Source organism: Chironomus tepperi, unplaced genomic scaffold, assembly GCF_022539635.2.
Source record: "Chironomus tepperi strain 1889 unplaced genomic scaffold, CSIRO-AGI_Ctep_v1 contig_73, whole genome shotgun sequence".
Classification (NCBI taxonomy): domain Eukaryota; kingdom Metazoa; phylum Arthropoda; class Insecta; order Diptera; family Chironomidae; genus Chironomus; species Chironomus tepperi.
Window position 1 is genome coordinate 442,898 of NW_027226195.1, and position 19,852 is coordinate 462,749.

Below are 19,852 nucleotides of genomic sequence, written 5' to 3' on the forward strand. Positions count from 1 at the left end.
CTGTTAGGGAAACTGTCGATCGAGACAGTAATGCACTTGGAATCGGGAATTGGCAAATGGTAGCCGGTGATAGTGCTGGATTTAGACGACATATTTAGGGGTTCTCGGGTAACACTTAATCTGTATGAGCAGCGGAGTAAGGCCTGGCTTTATTCACAAACAGTTTGCAGTTTTTGTTATGCAATAAAAATGATTTTCGAATATTTTCGAACTTAAATTTTCCCGCTTTCGAAACCAATTTCTAAGAATAAAGCACTTGCCGTCCTTCATTGAAATATCAGCCATATCTCATAAAATCTTCAATATATACGCAATAATTAGCATCATATCTAAAAAAACCTGACTAAATTTAAATTTAATGACAAAATAAAAATCCAGCCAATTTTTTGTGAATCACGATATTTATACAACATGTAACGTAAATCCATCAATCCATGTAGAAGACAATGTTTGCGTCAATTTAGGAAATAAAATCTGACATTTCTAAATTTAGACATCAACAACAAGGAGAGGATTTGTTCATTTTAATTCCATTAAATAACGTCAATTCATATAAACAGCATTAATTATATTAATTATCATGATTAAGACTTTTTTTTTTGTTGAAATGTCAAGGAATAATAGAATCAAGTTCATGCCTGTAAAGACATACTAATTAAAGAAGAAAGATGATTCTATTAAATTATAAAATGTCATACACATTTTTATATTCCGACAATGGAAAGAAGGTCAAAAACGTAATTTGACTTAAATAATTCAATTTAGAATAAATCTTGATAAATAATTCATTCATATTCTGATTGATTCTGTTGTTATGCTAACAAGTCAGAGCGGTAAGAACAAACAATGTAAATTCTAGACTAATTTATAGACTCTGAGCTGAGGAAATAAAAATAGAATTTTGATTATTTTGTGTTTGTCTGGAAAATGAAGATGAATTTTTTATATTTTGGTTAAAATCACATTGATCTATTTTTATAGCGCAGTAATAATAAAGTCTAATTTAATAATTCATGTATTTTTTTCAAAAATTAAAATTTCAAATTCAATTTTTCTAAATGTCATTTTTCATGTCATCAAAAAATTGATGGTTAAATTTGAATGTAAATCTATAAAATGTCGGTTGAGTTCGAAAGATTTGAAAATTCTCGAATGATTTTCGAAAATTGATTTTCAAATTTGTTCAAAATTTGATTTGGGGCCGTTCACTTATTACGTTATGCAAAAAAACGAATTTCTAGACCCCCCCCCTCCGCCCCTCGTTACAAAATGTCGTTACAAAAAAAAATTTCTTGAGGCTGTTACAAAATCCTAGACCCCCCCCCCCCCCCTCCCCCATAAAAAGCGAACGTAATAAGTGAACGGCCCCTTTATGAATTTTTTTGAAAATGAAAATCGAACTAATTTTGATGCATTCTTAATTTTTAAACTTAATTTATGATTTTAATCACTCTATTAAAATTTTTCAAGCCTAAATCAATGCTTTCAATCATCATCAAGCTTCAATTTACGAGAAATCATACAAATTGTCATATTTTTTAAGAAAATGTAACAAAGCACAAGACTTTGTTATTTTATAACAAATTAAATTTAAATTCACTAATTAATTAGCATTCGGAAGACAAAAATCAATTTTATAACGTTATACTTCAATTTGAAGTTCAAAGATTTCCTTTAACTTACCCTAATATCGAAAAAAATCTCAAAAACACCCAATAAGCACAGGGCGTGAAAAAGTCAAAAAAACACTGTCACCAGGCCGAACAATGACAGATTCAACACAATTTAACCCCACGCTAGAGCTACACTGCCCCAGCGACACTGTTCTCCGACTTCTTCACGCCACATGCCTTTTCGAACAATGATAAAATGATACCAAATTACAAAACATAATGACTTAGGGCGATTCTTTGGTTGAGTTGAGTTTTTGAAAAAGAGCTTTTACAAGCCAAGGTTATTTTAATTTTGATCCTAAAAAACGTTTTCACAAAAATCTTTCCTAATTTTATGTTTTGAAAGTTTAAATGAACTTTAAACAGTCTTTAAACATTATTTCTTCTTTAATTAGTAGTTATTTGACATTTGAATGCTAAATTAATACGAAAAAATTGAGTTTTATGAAAATTTCATTTGGTATTTTTCGTCATGGATTAGGAAGAAAAAAGCTCAAAAATTTCTCGGTTTCACTTTTTTTCAACTAAGAATTGAATTTCTGCTTTAATTAACTGCATATTCAGATTGGTTAATGCATCAGTTCATAGAAAAATGTGTTTGTTTTAATATTTGTTTTGGTTCTGGAACAAATTCTACTCCAACTAATCGTATCACTACGTGTTGAATATTTCTCAAACAAAAACAGCATTCAATTCGTGTTTAACAGCAATAAAAGTTTTCAGCATCCCATATTCTCAAAAATAATATCAACTAAAAAACCTCTCAATAATCATCAACATCATATTCAGTCTAGAATATTATTGTTTGAAATAATAAAAGGAATTCTCTTGAGTTCTTAATAACCTCTCGTAATGGCAATAAACGTATCATACAGCATTTTTTTTTTTTAGAAATGTTGATTACAGTCAATGTTTGGAAAATGTCCAATAAAGGAGGGATTAGAGGATGTTTTTATTAAATGTGGATTGAATTTTTTCAGATTCAGCATTTTTCTTCTTGAATCAATATGGAATTTATATTGATAAAAAGATGAGTTTTACGACTTTTGAGAATTTAAAAATTGCAAATTAAGTTCAAAACTTACTAAATTTTTGAACTATAGAAAAATTTTACAATTAAATTTTTGCAATTTTTTTGAAATTTTTTTAACATTTCGAATTTGAATTCAAAAGTTCGTTTAAATTTGAAAGTAAAAAATTCTTTTAAATTTGAATTTCAAAAATTTGTTAAATTTTAGATTTCAAAAATTCTGTAAATTTGAAATTTTCAAAATTCATCAAAATATAAATTTCAAAAATTCGTCAAAATTTAAATTTTAAAAAGTTTTCAAATTTAGATTTTCAGAAATTCATTAAAATTTGAAATTCAAGAAATCGTAAAAATTTAAATTAAACTTCAAAAAGTCTTTAAAGTTCAAATTTCAAAAATTCATCAAAATTGAAATTTCAAAAATTTGTAATAATTTAAATATGGTAATTGTTAAATTTTGAATTTCAAAAAATAACGACTTCAAAGTTCAAATTTCAAAAATTCGTTAAATTTTTAAAATAAAATTCCTGACTCTTGAATCATTTAATTCAACACATTTAATCATAAATCCTCTATCCCTCCATCCAATTAACATTTAAAAAAAGTACAATAATAAAGCTTCTACTCACCACTCAGTATGAGGAATAAAATCCTATAATCCAGTACAATGAAGTCATACAGTGAAAAGTTCATCTTCAATGCGTTTTTGTTATATCTATTTGATTTGTGTGTGTATATATATAAACTTCTATATTACAATCCTATCAACTAGTCTACAAAGTGATGATCAGCCCAACAAATGTTAAATAACGCCGGTAGACAGACAGATTGATGTAAGTTGAAAATTGAATTGAATGCGATTTTCTATTTTTTTTTAACTTTATCGTTGTGCTTTTTGCCCTTCAACCGACAGTGAGATACAGACAGGATGAAAAAAAAGTCTGTAATCGGCATAACATCACAAATGTTGATTGCCTACATGACACGATGCTTTCATTTCAAACTTTTATTTCACTTTTTTTTTCACAACGTTAAAAACAATGTCAACATATGCCAATTAAATGAACGTTACACGTGATATATATACAGACATACAGTCAGTCACTAAATATGTTCACAGTTCTAAGTGCCTTTACTTTTTTTTACTCTACATTAATAATTCACATATTTTTTAAGCTGATTTTTTCCTTCTTCGTTTTTAATCCACAAACACATTATCATTCAGCACCTAAAGTAAGCAAGCCTTTTAATTTGATGAGTGATAACCCCAATTGAAAATTGTTGAATGATGTTGGAGTTGAGTGCTAGTAATTATACATCAGATAAATTAAGTTCATGATATTCACTCATGTGATTCATATCAAGTCGCATGGCGTACCGTTTTGCTTCTCGGTTTGATGTGTGAACAATTTTGCTGAATTTTCTCGTTAAAATTTCATAAGTTTCATTCAATTCCTGTGTTTGTTGCTGTCACAAAATATGTAAAAAAAGATATTGATTTAAATTAAAATGGATGTTTTTGTGGGGTTAAGGTGTGTTTTTTTTGGCGCATTTTTAGATGAAACATAGAAATTTTGTAAGTTTTGTAACGGTCTTTTTAAATTTGAAAATTAACGGTTATTTATTTTTTGAAATGAAAAACAACAATCAATTTCGACATTTTCATGCTCTGTTGTAAATAAATTGACTTTTTTATGGCATTAAAGTTCTTCTAGTTCATTAGTATGCAAGATTACTTAATGATTTATCCCTAAAATGTTCATCACTGTTAATAATGTATCAACTGTCATTTCAAATTTGAATTATCTAATCAACCACAATTAGTTGATTTCCCCTTTTTGAGCCAACTGTCATTTCAAATTTGAATTTCACATAGCTGAGTTCCCCTTTTTCAGTTGTTAGTCCCCTTTCATTTGCTTATTTAGTTTGTTTACAATCTTCAAACAATAAACATCTTTTAAATCATTAAATTGACTTATTTATAATCAAATCTACCCAAAAAATTGAAAATTCAGCCTTGAAGTCCACATCACATCATCTTAAGTGCTACAAAGAAGTTCATTTTACCCAATTTTCTGCATTTAAAAAATTCAACCTTTTATTGAAATTTCTCACAACAAGATTCAATTTAGACAACGGTCCAATTAAGAACGAGCCTTTAATTGACATCGCGATGGACAGACAAATCGTGACTGCTAAAATATTCGCAATTTATAATCTTTTTCGACTAACTTGCAGCAAAAATTGCGTTGGAAGAAAAAAAAATATACAGAAAACTTTCAGGCATCGCAATATGTGAAAATGGAAATGAAAAAAGTTGCCGTTATTGTTATGCGGATGTGTGTGAATTTACGAGTGTGACTAATTAAAAATTCATCACTGCCATATGTTTGTACAAAGCGTTAAATCAACATGTACATTTTTATCCACCGAATATACAAAAAAATAAAAGAGTTTCGCCTTGTTTTTCTTTTCATACTCTACCGTACCGTTTTTTATTGCTTCATATCCAGTTCCAACCAGAGTGCGGTTGCCTCAAATTCGAACATTAGATTGCCGAAAAATTCGAAAATTTTGAAAACAACTTATTTTAAAATCAAAATTTACGTTACGAAGAAAGGTTAAATTAACGGTCAAAAATAATTTGAATATTAACGACAAAAATTCTTTTTTTTGAAACAAATTAACGGTCATTTTTGAGAAAGCACCACTCTGGTTTCATTAGATTGTCGAAAAATTCGAACATTTCGAACTCAACTTATATTAAAATCAAAATTAAGGTTACGAAGAAAATAACGGTCAAAAAAAATTTGAAAATTTGAAAAAAAAATTAACGGTCGTTTTTACAAAAGCACCACTCTTGTTTCAACAATTTTTGTTTGCATATGATGAATGTGGAAAAATTTCTCAAACAGCTCATGTGGAGTTTGGGAACCTCCCATACAATTTTAGCTGTTATTCCCTTAAAAAATAGCAGCATTTTCTAGAAGGAGTTTATGAAAATGTTTCTGTCTCTGTTAGTGCTGTGCCTTTGTTTCCTTATGATTAGGTGATATATGATTATGAATTATTTCAATTTTAATATAGTGCTGTTGAAACTAAGTACATATTTTGTGGTTTTTGGGAATGTTTCTGAATGTAAGGAAGTATCATAATTCACGAGTAAGACTGAAAAGCTGCTGAATTTTTAGAGCAGTAAATAATTGCATTCAGAATTGTACGAAATTTATGGGGAAGTTTTTATAAGCTGGATTTTTGAAAAATAGGGATATAAATCTAGAACTAATTCTGATTATGTAGCAGTCATGTATAACATAAATTGGAATGTTGGAGTGAACTTTCTTAGCATTTAAACCAGAGTTGATTTCTTGCCTTTGGCTTTGAACAAGGCAAATCTTCGCAAAGTCGAAGACAGTGCCATTCCTAAATAAACACTGATCTAGACTAAATGAAATTTTAGAGCTTTGTGGCAGTCTGGGGGGGGGTGGTGAGTTTGGGTCTTAAAACTTAAACTCAACGAAGACAGCTATGTCCACTAACACATCCCCCAAAAGACACATGCCAAAAAAGTCCCATCAGCATTCCATAACATGAAAGAATGCCCAGTCCTCACCCATCGACCCACAAGTCATGAACTTTACAAGACAAACTTTCAGGTCAATTTAAAAATTTCCTCTTCCAATTTACTTCAACCTCCCAAAGGCCTTTTTTTGTCAATAAAATTTTATTTAAACGACCAAAATTTATGTCACATTAAGCCTTGGAAAAAGTCGATGTAGCACAAGAAAGGGGTTTGTTGCTGCAAAAACTTTGACTATAATCATAAAGATTAATGTTATTTCATATGACATACGCTTTTGTACAAATAAATAGTTAGTTGCCATAAAAAATCAATAAAAAAATTCCCAAATATTTTTTTATTTACTTTCAATCAATTTACTGAACTTGTTTCATGTAAAAATGCTGAGAAAAAATGTCAATCAACTTACAATGGCAATTAGAAATTCTAGGAATTTGACTCGAATGTAGTAATGATAAATTGACTTGAGTCAAGTTGACTTAGGTAAAGTTTGGTATTTTACTCATACTCAGAGCAAGAAGTTTAATCTAAAATAGGATGGAAATTTTATTAGAGTCAAGTTAACTTTCGTAAAGTTGACTTGAGTCAAGTTAACTTGTGTAAATTTTTAATTTGTTCCACGTTAAAATTGCAACAAAGAGTCAATTTTCTTACAATGTCAATTCCAATAATTCAACTCGAATCGACTTGAGTCAAGTCAGTATAAGTCAAGTCGACTTGAGTAAAGTTTAAAATCAGTTTAAATAAAATCATATGCAACATCAGTTACTTTACTCATACTCAGAGCAAGAAGTCGAATCTGATTCACTATGGAAATTCTACTTGATTCCAATTCACTTGCATCAAGTTAACTTGCGTCAACTTAATTTGTGTCAACTTTACTTGGGTAAATTTCCTAAATGTTTACTTGTAAAAGTATTGAAATCAGTATTTAAATTTTCTTGAGTCAAGTAGACTTGAGTCAATTTAACTTGACTCAAGTTGACTTGAGTCAATTTCCTAAATTGGTTCCATCTAAAAATGCGCAACAAAAAAAGAGTCAATCAACTTACAATGTCAATTCCACTTGATCCTCAAATACACAAAATTATGGTTCACATCAAAGCTTTTTTTCCGATTCCGTCACGTGGCTTACTGCTTCTTAATAATTTTTCAATTTAATTAATATTATAGCAATTATTCAGCACTTTTTTACACTTTTATATTTTGTTCCTTTTTTTTTTGTTCGCGTAGGCTCAAATTATTTTTAATAACTTTCTTTTTAGTATTACAGCACGTACTTAATCAAATTAATTTTTAATTAATGAATTTTGACATTACGAAAAACTTTTTCATCAAAAAAATATCATTTTTCATTCAAATCCTTTTCATTGCTTACTGTTCAGCATTATATGATAACTTTTAGCACCTAAAAAAAATGATGAAATGAAGAAAATTTTTATTAAACTTAAAAATTTTGAAGAAAAAAGCATGAAAAGCTTTTCCTCCTTTTCATTTTCCCAAAAATAAAGAAGAATTTCTTAAAAAAAAAAAGTTTTTCCTTTGAAAAATTTTCCGAGCAGTGGGAAAAACAAAAGCTTTTTTTGAGCCTTTTGATACATGTTTTCTATAGGTTGGTAGTTGAATGGATGATTAGTCAGCAGGCGTTGTAAAGTGAATTTTAGTGAAGCAATAAAAATATATTTTCGATCATGTTGTGATTCAGTGGAAATTTTTGGGTGCTTTTGTTGGTTAATTATAAAGTCTTTGCATAAATGTCATGTGACGTTCAATGGTCTTTGTCAATGACACACCTCGTTAGGGAAATTAATTTTTGCTATTATCAAGGACGTGGCTTTTTTGGAGTAAAATTAAATTGAATTCCATTCAAAACAGAGCGGAATTGAAATTTTCAAGCAGGAAGTCGATTTGGAATTTTTTTTGTAAAATTGATTTTAGTCAAGTTGTCTTGATTCAAGTTGACTTGAGTCAAGTTAACATGACTCAAGTTAACATGAGTCAAATTGTTTAAAGATAAGTTTAGAACAAGAATTTTATACAGTATCAGTTAAGATTGATACTTAATCTATATTCATAACAAGAAGTAGACTCAGATTTAGTATCGAAATTTCGACTTGAATCAAGTTGACTTAAGTCAAGTCAGCATGAATAAAGTCGACAAAAATTAAGTTCCGAATTAGAATTTCATGCAAACACTAGAATGATACTTTTCTCGTACTCAAAGCATGAAAACGACTAGGATTTAGTATGGAAAAATTTACTTGAATCAAGTCAACTTGCGTCAAATCGAATTAAGTCAACTTGAGAAATATAACTTTATGCAATATCAGTTAAGATTTTTATTGTATTTTACTCATACTCAGAGCTAGAAACCACATTGTATTAAGTATGCGAAGTCAGCTTGAGTCAAGTCAACTTGCATCAAGTTTAAAATTAGAGTTTTATGCAGCATTATTTAATATTGATACTTTACTCATACTCAGAGGAAGAAATTGACTCAAATTTAGCATGGAAAAATCGATTTCAGTCAAGCTGAGTAAATCAAGATGGCATGAGTCAAGTCAACTTTATTCATGTTTAGAAGTAAAATTGTATACAACATCAATTAAGATTGATGTTTTACTCATACTCAAAGAACAAGATTACCCAGATTTAGGATTGAGTCAGATCAGCGTGATTCAAGTCAACTTGAATCAAGTTAGTTTGAGTCAAGTTGACTTGATTCCATACAAAATTCAAATCAACCTCGAGCTTTTCTTAATAAAAAAAGCATTTCTAACGTCAAATTATCACTTCCGTTTAAGCAATATTCTGTGAAGCAAGCAATTTCTTAACAAAACATATCAAAAAATGCTTGAAAAATACCCAAAAATTCATTATTTTTCACTTCAATGTCTCCCTATCCCCAAGAAATAATGACAAAAGCCAACAATTTATGGTTTTTCATCTAAAACGTGAGCAGTCATATACAATAGCTTTTTTGAGGATATTTTTTAGCACTCTATTTTATCAAAAAAATCGACAGCTGTCACGAAAATGATGTTTTCTTTTTGTTTCTCATCCAACTGCTCATGCAATCTCTTTAAAGTCATGACAACTAAATGTTTATGAAGTGATGAACTCAATTTAAATCCTCAAAACAGGATATTTTAACTATTTATAGTCGCAGCTGAAATGATTAATTATTAATAATTGGGTTAAAAATCACTTTTTTGGGTGGAGGAAGCGCCAAAAAAGGTTTGAATCCCAAATTTTATTAATTTTTTGATTCTTTTGACTGTTTAAAATTAAATTAATTTTTTTACTAAGGCATTGACGTTGACTGAAGGATTGAAAAGTTCATAAACTCTTGTTAATCTTCAAGATTTTAATTGCGCATCTTTAGATGATGTAAATTTGTCTTAATCATTCATGAATATGAAAGTGAAGTTGATTTTGATGAGATTTTGATTTGTTTTCGTTAATGTTTATGTATCATGGCGATATCAGTTGTGATCGCAGAATGTTGAAACTGTTTAATCTTAAACAACTTTTTAGAATTTCGTAACTATGAAAAGTTTAATTAGAATATGTAAAATCAATGATTATTTGTTAGGCTGGAAGTTTTCTTAGATTTTGTATAGAACACTTAACTCGAGTTCTAGAGCACGGCTTCAAGCTCTGATTTTTAGTATTTCTTCTAGAATCCTAAATGGAGGAAGAACAATCCTAAATGGTTTGTCTTTTGAAGACTCAAGACTCGGTTATACCCTGAATCGTCCTCCCTCTATAGGCTGCAGGCAGCAATATCGCAAAAAATAGGTTTGGATTCTGGAAGCTGTAGGTAGTCTGATTTTGGAGATGACAAAAGAAAGCGAAAAAGGTTAAAGAACTCTTGAAAAGAGGCTGTTGATAGAGGCAGTATAGCATTTTATATTGGTAATTGGCAATATTAGTCACTTTCAGAAGTAAGTAAGAAGCTGTAGGTCTCGGTGTGACCCCTCATTCGGCAAACTGTTAATAGTCATGAAACAAATATTACACTAAGTTCTTAATCTTTTAAAATTTTGATGCACTAGCATTCAATTGCATTCCATGTTAGATTTGCCGCTTTTTAGAAAACGAACAAAGGATCTATATAAATAGCAATGGCTAGAGAAGTTGTTTAAATGAGCATTGCGTCACACTCCCCTACAACTCCCGATAGCTCAACAGGTAAGAGCACTTAACATGCAATTAAGAAGGTGTGAGTCCAAATCCCACTCGGGATATTGTTGTGGGAAGTGTACTTTCTTTTCTAGGAACTAAGGAGTAGATAGAAAGAAGTAGGAAAGTTTCTAGAGAATTTCAGACTGTTTTCCTCAATATTCCTATGTTTGAAATCAATATTTAACCAACCATCAATTGACAGAACTTTATGTCATATTTAATCGACTTGAGGCAATTTTTTTTCTATTCAAAATCTGACTCATCTTCAACCTTCAAGCAGTTTTCATTCAAAAATGTAGCATAAATCTCGAAATTTCAATATTTTCCACTCTTATGACTCCTTTATTTTATCAACCTTGAAATTCAGAGTTCACAGACATATTTTGAATAGCAACTAAACTATATTTAGCAACAGTCTTATTGCTGTGTTACTGTTATCACAGTAATTACTCAATAATTCCTTAAATACGGATTTAATTCCAAATATCAAAATTTTCCAAAAATTTCTTATTTTCCTCATAATTGCAATACAAAGTCAAAAATCCTATTAGCAATCATAAATCCAAAAGAAACTTAATCCTTTTTATAAAAACTGTTTCTATAATTCCTAATTAAAATTTGTCATGTTCGCAACATACATGTATGAAATTGTATCTTAGTGACTAAACTTTTATAGCTTGAGATAAATATCATAATATGTAATTTAATCCATCACATTCGTACATGTATTCCTGTAACAAAAAAAGTCAATGGTGTACACGCGACATGTAATAAAAACGCCAACATTTTTATTTTATATGCCATACATACATTATATCTATGCAACAAGAGTAATATGTATAATAAAAGATGAAACTTCCTCAATCATTAACCTTACATTTATGAATATGTATGACTGTGGAATAATTAGCTTTTTTTTATATGTAGGAAAATCGCATTAGTTTCATGGGGTAGAAAATTATGTTTATTTTGAGTCTAGAAATGTGAAAAATAATTATTGTGGGATAGAAAATAGTTTATTCATATATGCTTGTTAATTTTATTTGAATTTTATGAGAATTAGCACGTTTGGAAGATGTGAATGTTTAGATGGAATTCTGGAATTTAATTGAGATTCTCATTGGTTTGCTGTGAATTCGATGAATATTAAACAAAATTAAAGTTCGGCAAATTGCCAATTCCAATGGTATGTGGCGATAGCAAGCACTTGACCAGCAATCGAAAGGTGCGTAGTTCGATTTCCGCATGGTACGAATCATTGGGAGAAATTCTGTTTTTCAGCAATTTTTAAATTATTAAAGATATTGAAAAGTTTCGTATTCTGGGATATAAAAGCAGCTTCTGCTAAAGACTATGGGCTATTCACTTATTATGCAACGCGAAATTTTGAATTTTAGCCCTTTCACCTCCCCCGTTTAAGAGCGTTACGTAATCAGTGATCAATTCACTATGTTAAATGTCAGAGATCGAAGTCACTTAAGAGCTTAAATTAAAAGTCGGCTAAGCTAAGCCAAAAAGTTTAGCCTGTTAAAAAAAAGAATAAGCTGCCGCCGACTATGTAAAAAGTCAACGACTTCGATCTCTATCAAATTTTCTTAATTTTGAGGAATTTTTAATTTTTGCCTCGGGAAATCAAAACAAATTTAAGAATTATGTCCAAAAAATTGAGGTTGACCCTAGTGAATCTTCCTTAATACCCCTACGCGGAGATATAATCAATTGAAGGAACTAGGTTTTTGAAATTTTGGACCAAAAAAACTTCATTCAATTGAACAATTCTAAAGTCATTGTCAGAAAAGAATTATTGGTAGTTGACCCCATGCCCCTTCTCGCTAGATCCACTTTTAACTTTACATCCAAATGAACAACTTAATAAATATCCGAATTATCAGGGCGATTAAGAGAGATTTAGATGCGATTACTCGTCATTAATCCAACATTAATCGTAATCAGATTATATAAAGTGATCTAGTCAACTCTTTGACCCCTTTTAACAACACATTAATGATGCAAGTTGTCTAGTTGTCAGAATTACTACATCAGAGAGTCGTGATAGCTTCATTCATTAAACGGATTATTGTCATGAGGTTAATGGGAGGTCATGGAGCACAATTGATCTGTACAACCAACAAAGAAGGTAAGTATAGTCATGAGGCATCTCCATATTACAGCTATTAATGGCTATGAACATTCACTGATCTAAGCAGTTATCAATTTTTCACTGCATTAATCAGTGAACAGGCTTGACTCTGGGATGGTGCAAGATTTAAATCGGATCCAGCATCAAGTCAGGATCGCACCGGTTTCAAGTCGAATTTTGGATCTGTCAACTTGAAAATCAGACTTTGTGGATGATAAGAGAGCTCGTGATAGACCGAAGAACTCTTGCAAGGAATCTGTCGATAGAAACAGCGTTGCATTTGGTATTGCCAATTGGCAGGCAGAAGCCGGCGATAGAACAGGCTTTATGCGACATGTGGCTCACTGTTGATCTGTATGGCCATCGAAGTAAGTAAGTAAGTAAGTAACCGACTTTTACTCCTCGGCCATGACAATAAAGAAGTTTAGTCAACAATAAATTCTTTGAATTCTGTCCTAATTTCATCAACTTCTTTTCAAAAATTCATCAAATGTTCATCACAATCATTCAGAAAATTCTATAAATATTTTAGCTCAGATGCTTCTTTCTACTTGAAACAGAAGAAACATTTTCATGAATATCAAATTATATTTTTTTTCCATAATATTTCAAAAATATATATTTTCAAATTCCTCAAATTCTCATCTCTTACATCATTCTTAAGCAATAAGAAAATCGAAACACGCTGTTTTAATATTCGAAAAATGAATAAAAGCTTGAAGCTATTTGTATTGAAACAGTGATGATGCCGAGTAGAGCATGATGTTGGTGAGGATGGAAAGGCGACAGTCATGATTTCTGAACGACGGCTAAAGAGCCATCAAGTGCTGGTTTTTCGTGAAAAATGAAGAATTGGTCCGAAATTGCAGGCTTGCAGTCAAATAAAGCTTTGGACGAACTATAAGGTGCAGCCCAAAATTGAAGGCTTTCATATAGGCATCCCCAATTTTAGACTGTCAGATATATCAAGGATAATACGTTCAGCATCCTCATTCCTACATCTGTGCATCTAAAATGCAAGAAATTCGGGTCTCTGGTTTAAAAATGCAAGAAATTTTGGTCTGCGGTTCTTGGCTACACCCTAGAAGCATGCCTTGTCGCTCGGAACTAGAGCTAATTTCCAACATATTTTCCCGTTCCTCAATACCCAATTCAAAACAGCTTGTAGAAATGAAAAATTCATAAACTTAATGTTTTCTTATTGACTACCCAAAAAAAAGCATGTTTTGCTGCCCCTAACCCATTTCAAAAGGTAGAAAAACTTTTTTAACAACACAATAATTTGTTCCCTGAAATTGCTTTAGTGGTAATTTTAATATCGTGACTTAAGCCTTAACAGAAAACTTTCAATTTTCCTCTTTTTTTCACGTCCTCTTTTCTGTGAAGGATGAAAATTATCGAATTTGTGAGGCATTAAAGAAGAAGTGATTGAAATTAATGACGGAAAATCAGATGTTTTTTGGGATGGCGCGGTTTTATGTGAGCTGGTGAGCTTTGTTGTTTTGTAGGAGCAAGCTGGAGATTCCTTGCTGGAAATTCACAAAAAAAGGAATTCTTTAAATTTCTAGCAATAAATAATGATGTATTGACAATTATTCAGGAAAATTTGGAATTTGTCAAATTTTTTTGGGTGTGTCCTTAAGCTGCAGGTCTGAGTTATCTGTGTTTTAAATGCTTAGGTCTGTAGTATTTTTCAGAACCTTCATGTGCGTCAAAAACTGAATTGAGAAAACACTTAAAAATTGGAAAGTCTTAATCACGAAAAATTTCTGGATTCACTGTCTGTTACCGGACTAGAGGACTGACTTAAGGTGTATCAAGGCCTGACCAAACCCCTCCCCCTTTTTTTAAGAACAAATTTAGTCAATTTTTCCAAGACAAAATGTCAAAAAGCTTGCAAAATATTACTTGCTTTCCATAAAAAATAGGGTTTGAACAAGACCCAAAAGCCTGCATTTCCTGAATTTTTTTTTAGCTTTCTTTCACAGTAGCCTTTTTCCTACAATTAGGAAAGATCTGACCACCAATAGGAATTTATGCATTTGATCTATTTCAAGTGCAGATCTGCAGTGTTGCGTTGTACCTGATAGTTCACCGAAAGCTGAAGGCCTGCGTATTTTGTCTGTAGATTTGCAATGTTGGATGAACCCTATAAACAATAGCGTCATTTTCTTTCGGGAAAATGCGTTAAAAATGCAAAATACCTAGCTCTAAAAATTTTTAACTACGTCTGGCTACATCTGGCTACATAGTCAGTGGTATGCGAGGCATAAGTACCGCGCATACTGGATATGACGTAAAATATGGTCTCGAGTGTGACATGGCACATATAATGGTATCCATCCCTGTACCGTACAATCAGCATCTACAGAACTCATTCTACTTAAGATAATTTTCCCAAAAATTTTTCCAAATAATTTTTCCAATCCATCAAATCACCCTCAAATTATCCGTTTACATCAAACATTCACAGCATAAATATTTCCTTATATTGAATCTTATTTATTTATGCTGTACCTCAATTAGAATTTAAAATTTCATTACCATTGGTTCCAATTTTCAAAACCCTAAAAGGTACATTAAACATCAAATAAATTGTTAATTTCTATTGAAAAAATTACGGAATTGCTCTAAATCATTTATTCATTTAATGGCTGTATTGACTGACTGTCTGTCTCTATATCCAAAAAAACTTATTTTTTCCATGTTATTGAATTCTACACAGCAATTTTCTTGATGTCTTTATTTGTTAATGATTCATGAAAAAACATTACAAATATTGTTATGTGCTGCTTACTCCACCCCAACCTTAATTTTTTTGTGTTTGTTGTGCTCCCTTCTCGCAACTTTCTTTTTTTATGGGTTTTTATCTTTATAATCCATAGAAAGTATTTAGCATTTTGCTGTCTTTATCATTTCACAATGATCTTAATGATACAGCTTAAGAAGATATTTTAGGAAGGAACTAGAGTAATATTTACGCTAAAAGATGCGAAGCTATTGATAATGTTTTGGGAAAAATAAGAAGTTTTATTGATGGAATTTTTTTGTTGTATTATGGGAAAATTTTAAGTGATTTTTAAGGTTTAATGGGTGGGGGGATGTAGATGATGTTATGTAATGTTTACTCTAATTGATACACGAGTAGGGAATGACAGCTATTTATTCAGAATATATAATAAATCCATTTTAATTTCCAAATGGTTGTCAAATTGATATAGAAGAAAGTTTAAGTGTGCTTTGTGCCACGTCCCCTAACAACTCCCGGCAGCTCAGTAGGTAAGAGTACTTGCCATATAATCGACAGAGTGTGGGTTCGAGTCCCACTCCGGTCTATGTTTTAGGAAAGTGTACTTTTTCTCTAGAATCTTAGAAGCTGTAAGGTTCCGAGCATTATACAGTCTTATGTTGCTCTTTGAAGGAAGCTAGAGATAGTACTGCACTTGGTATCGGAAATTGGCAAGTGGAAGCCAACGATAGACTCAGCTTCAGACGACTCCTGTGGGAGGTCATGGATCACAATTGATCTGAACGACCGGCGAAGTAAGTTAGTAAGTATGTCGCTCAGATACAGTAGTGGGTAACCTGTGTGACAAGAAGGTTTATTCTAAATTTCCTGAACCGTTTGACGTGTTTAGCTTCGGAAAATTCTTACCACCAAGGAGTTCCGAAAAAAATAAAAGGTTTCTCGCCACTGTTATAGCGAAAAGTCTACTCAAATCCATGTAAATATAACTCAAAATCGAGTTCAGCATCCATCCAGAATGCATCAATCCAATCATTCATTTTAGTCCGATTTGAGTCAATTTCCGAGCAGCACAAAATGACTTCCGATATTAAACTCAATTTACTCTAGTACTCTTGTCTCCAAATTGCCTGATTTAATTATGAATCAAATTCTAAATTGCGCCTATACATTACCAAATTTTTAACCTTCTTAATTCCGCATAGTCATCAAAAAGTCAATAATTATTTGAAATTTTGCGGATTAATTATTCATTTTAATAAAATAAAAAAACCCACTTTATATTACAGCTATTGAAAATGGAAACTTTTGCATTTACGTCAATGGTGGTGAGTAGCAACAAGTAACATGGTTATATCCAATTAAACATTTATGATTATGAACTTAAAATTTCATATTAATTAAAATTGGTATTAATAGTTTTATGAAGTTCATTCAATCAGCTATGGGAGGTAGAGGTATGAGTGGAAAATTTGGAATTTATGGCTGAATTTGAGTTGATTTTTTAGTGATTTTGAATTTATAAGAGGTTGAGCTCTGTCCAGAGTAGATTGGAGAGGTTAATCAACAGAATGGGTGTCTGTATCATATTGTACATGAGTACCTGGGTTCGATTCCTATTAAAAACTGAAATTGGGCTGAAACCATTCCCTATTCTATGAACGACAAGTCATTAACTGAGTCAAAAGCTAAATTGCATATTTGGATATGTGCCCGAGCAACACAAATAAAGAAAAATTCGATACAGAGCTTTTAAAGCTCCTCCGAAGCTCTTTTATTGGGTCGCCTTAATGTAGCATCTATATGACTGTCATTTGGTGTCCATATGGAGGCAGCTTTAATATTAATGTAAGCTTAGGTGGACCTTTAAAAGCTCTCATAGCTGAGTCTTCTTCATTTGTGTCGCTCGACGTAAATCCAAGCATAGAATAGTAAAATTAAGAATAAATATCCAAAAATTCTAAATTTATTTCACTTTAACATCCACAAAAATTCAAACCCTTCCCACCACAATCAATATACCCACCCATCCCACATGACACAATGATTTATGAGATCCATCATTTATACAGCAAAATAAAAGCCTTAAATGCTTAAAGGTTGATAACACGTGCACATCAAAGTTCCCGGGAAATCAAAAAAAAGAAGAAGAAAATATTTTTTTCTGACCCGGAAGTACGCTTCGATTTCACATAATAGGAAAGTTAAAGAAACTTTCTTCTTTGCAGGAAATTACATTAGGCTCAGATACACTTCTCGCATCTTATTTTCTTAACAAAAAAAAGTAAAAATGGAACAATCTCATCATCATCTTCGTAGCTTTGAAATATTACATGAGTTATGGACAAAAAAATGGATTCTCTTGCCTAGATCATTTTGATGTCCTTTTCAATTTGTTAAATTATTTACCTTAATTGAGATAAATTGAATTTCAATTAAGAAGATTTTATGGGGGGATTGTTGGGTATTATAAAGGTAATTTATTTATATATTGTAAAGCTTATGATTTGCATTGCATGCTCTATTGAAGGGTTCATGAGCTATGTGCCCGAGCAGCATATTGAGATCATGCAAGCAGTTAATCTGGAGACGTATCCATGCACTTAAAAACACGTTATGCTGCTCGGTACGATCCGCCAAATGCCATTCTTTACCATAAAATGGACTAAAATCAGCCGTCACGGTGCTTTCAAGGGACTTTTGTGTCTTGTCGTAATCAATATGATTTATCGGTACCCTGGCGGCTGCGGTGTACTGCTCGAGATTAAAATTAAACATGAAAATCGTTCCGAATGGACAAAAATACATTGTGACTAGTTGAAAGTAAGTTAATCACTAGTTTAAACGATGTATTGTCGATTAAAGCATATAATGGACTAGATATTCCAAATTTGAGCATAAAATGCCGACCGATACAAATGAAAAGACTCCGTTAAGCCTCATTCACGGTCACTTTTACTACCTCTAAACGGAATCCATTTTTAAATCATAATTACAACTAATTGAGTCGACTTTTTCATATCAAAATCTTAATCGACTTCAAATTTATCCTATAAACAATACAGCCTTCCTATTCCTAACATCATAAATATTCCATAACTGCACACCCCACACTTAATTTCCAATTCCTCAAACTCCCCAAAATCAAACCTTTTGAAGAAAGTTTTCAAATTTGTTTTTCATCAATTTTTCATTATGTTTAAGGAATATTTTATCCCAATTTACAAATAAAAATTTAAATTTTTATAGCATATCCCTCCCCAGACCATCCAACATAATCCCCTCTTTTAATATTCTCTCATCATCTATTTTAAGTCCATAATCTAATTTAATTTTAAAAATAAAAGTACTTATTCACGAGAAATAAATCTTCATGGACTAGATCAAAGCATCTACTTTCATTTTAGGGGTTAGTTTGGATGTTGAGTGATGTCATGTCTAGGTATTACTACTTGAGCATTTTAAAGTAAGTAAAGGCAATCATAAAACATCCTTTAAACTCTTTTTAATTGGCAATTTGAGCAATGTGAGGCTCAGGCTAGTTACCCACCTGACAATTGTGTAATTTACAATGAAATGTCAAGTTAGGGAATTATAAAGTGCTAAAAATAGAGTTTTAAGACCCACCATCATCCCACCGTAAAGCTAGACTTCACAGTTTTGGTTTCAAGTTTTGAAGAATTCCTTTATATTCTCTAATTCGGTCTCGGAAAACTTTTTGAAACCGGGAATTCGGTAGATTTCAATCCTTTTCCACTCGAGCTATTCATCTTGAGTGTGGTAATTGAAAAGGCTACAAATGGCTACCTAATGGAGAAAACTTTCATTTAGCACTAGCAAAGATGTTGCTCGGACACATAATTAAAAGTAGTAATGTATGAAAATGTGAATTAATTTCAAACAAGAAGTGCAACTAAATGCCTAAAAACCCTGTCCAATCCTACTTGGAAAGCACACGGCGTAGAAATTTCCTAAAAATACAACCCCAAGGCAATATGACTTAATTAGAAACTGGCAGAAGTTATCTAAAGACAGATCCAGCTTTCGACAAATTCTAAATGCGGCAATGGGCCCCCGTGCGACCTTCGCCAAGGAAGTAAGTAAGGCAATATGACATCTGGCCAGATTCGTAGAGTTTTTCGAAGTCTTAGTTTCGACGGGACCGAAAACGTTAAGTCTTGGTCTCAGTCTCACGAATATTTGCAGATTCGATGAAATCCAGTCTCAGACAGGGCCTCAGGCCAGAGTCATGTCGGTTTGGATGCTTGATTTTCAGTCATTTCTACACCATGTGTCACCCAATCAACCATTACGTAACACCCTAATTATCCCTAATAATCATCTTCATTCTAAAAGCTGAATGAACGCAAGAAACCCATTGTACCATAAATAATGAGCATGAATTATCACGAATATTTCATTAAATTCGACAATAAAAATTCTTAATGAGAAAAAATATTTCCTTTCCTCGCTGAAGATTTACAGACTGCTTAAA

General features: G+C 31.5%; 1 protein-coding gene across 2 annotated transcripts in view; it reads right to left on the reverse strand.

The window, feature by feature from the left end:
* LOC139100945 (zwei Ig domain protein zig-8-like) overlaps nucleotides 1-7,528 on the reverse strand; it is a 40,742-nt gene extending 33,214 nt beyond the window's left edge. The window contains exons 1-3 of one of the 2 annotated variants that reach the window (XM_070653732.1): nucleotides 7,336-7,528; nucleotides 4,082-4,170; nucleotides 3,333-4,007 (exon numbers count right to left, since the gene is read on the reverse strand). In XM_070653732.1, the coding sequence (XP_070509833.1) occupies nucleotides 3,333-3,396 (64 nt within the window). In that variant the 5' untranslated portion in view covers nucleotides 3,397-4,007; nucleotides 4,082-4,170; nucleotides 7,336-7,528. Of the gene's footprint in view, nucleotides 1-3,332; nucleotides 4,171-7,335 lie in introns of both variants that reach the window. The other variant, XM_070653731.1, reaches the window with a different exon arrangement.
* Nucleotides 7,529-19,852: the final 12,324 nt, after the last annotated feature.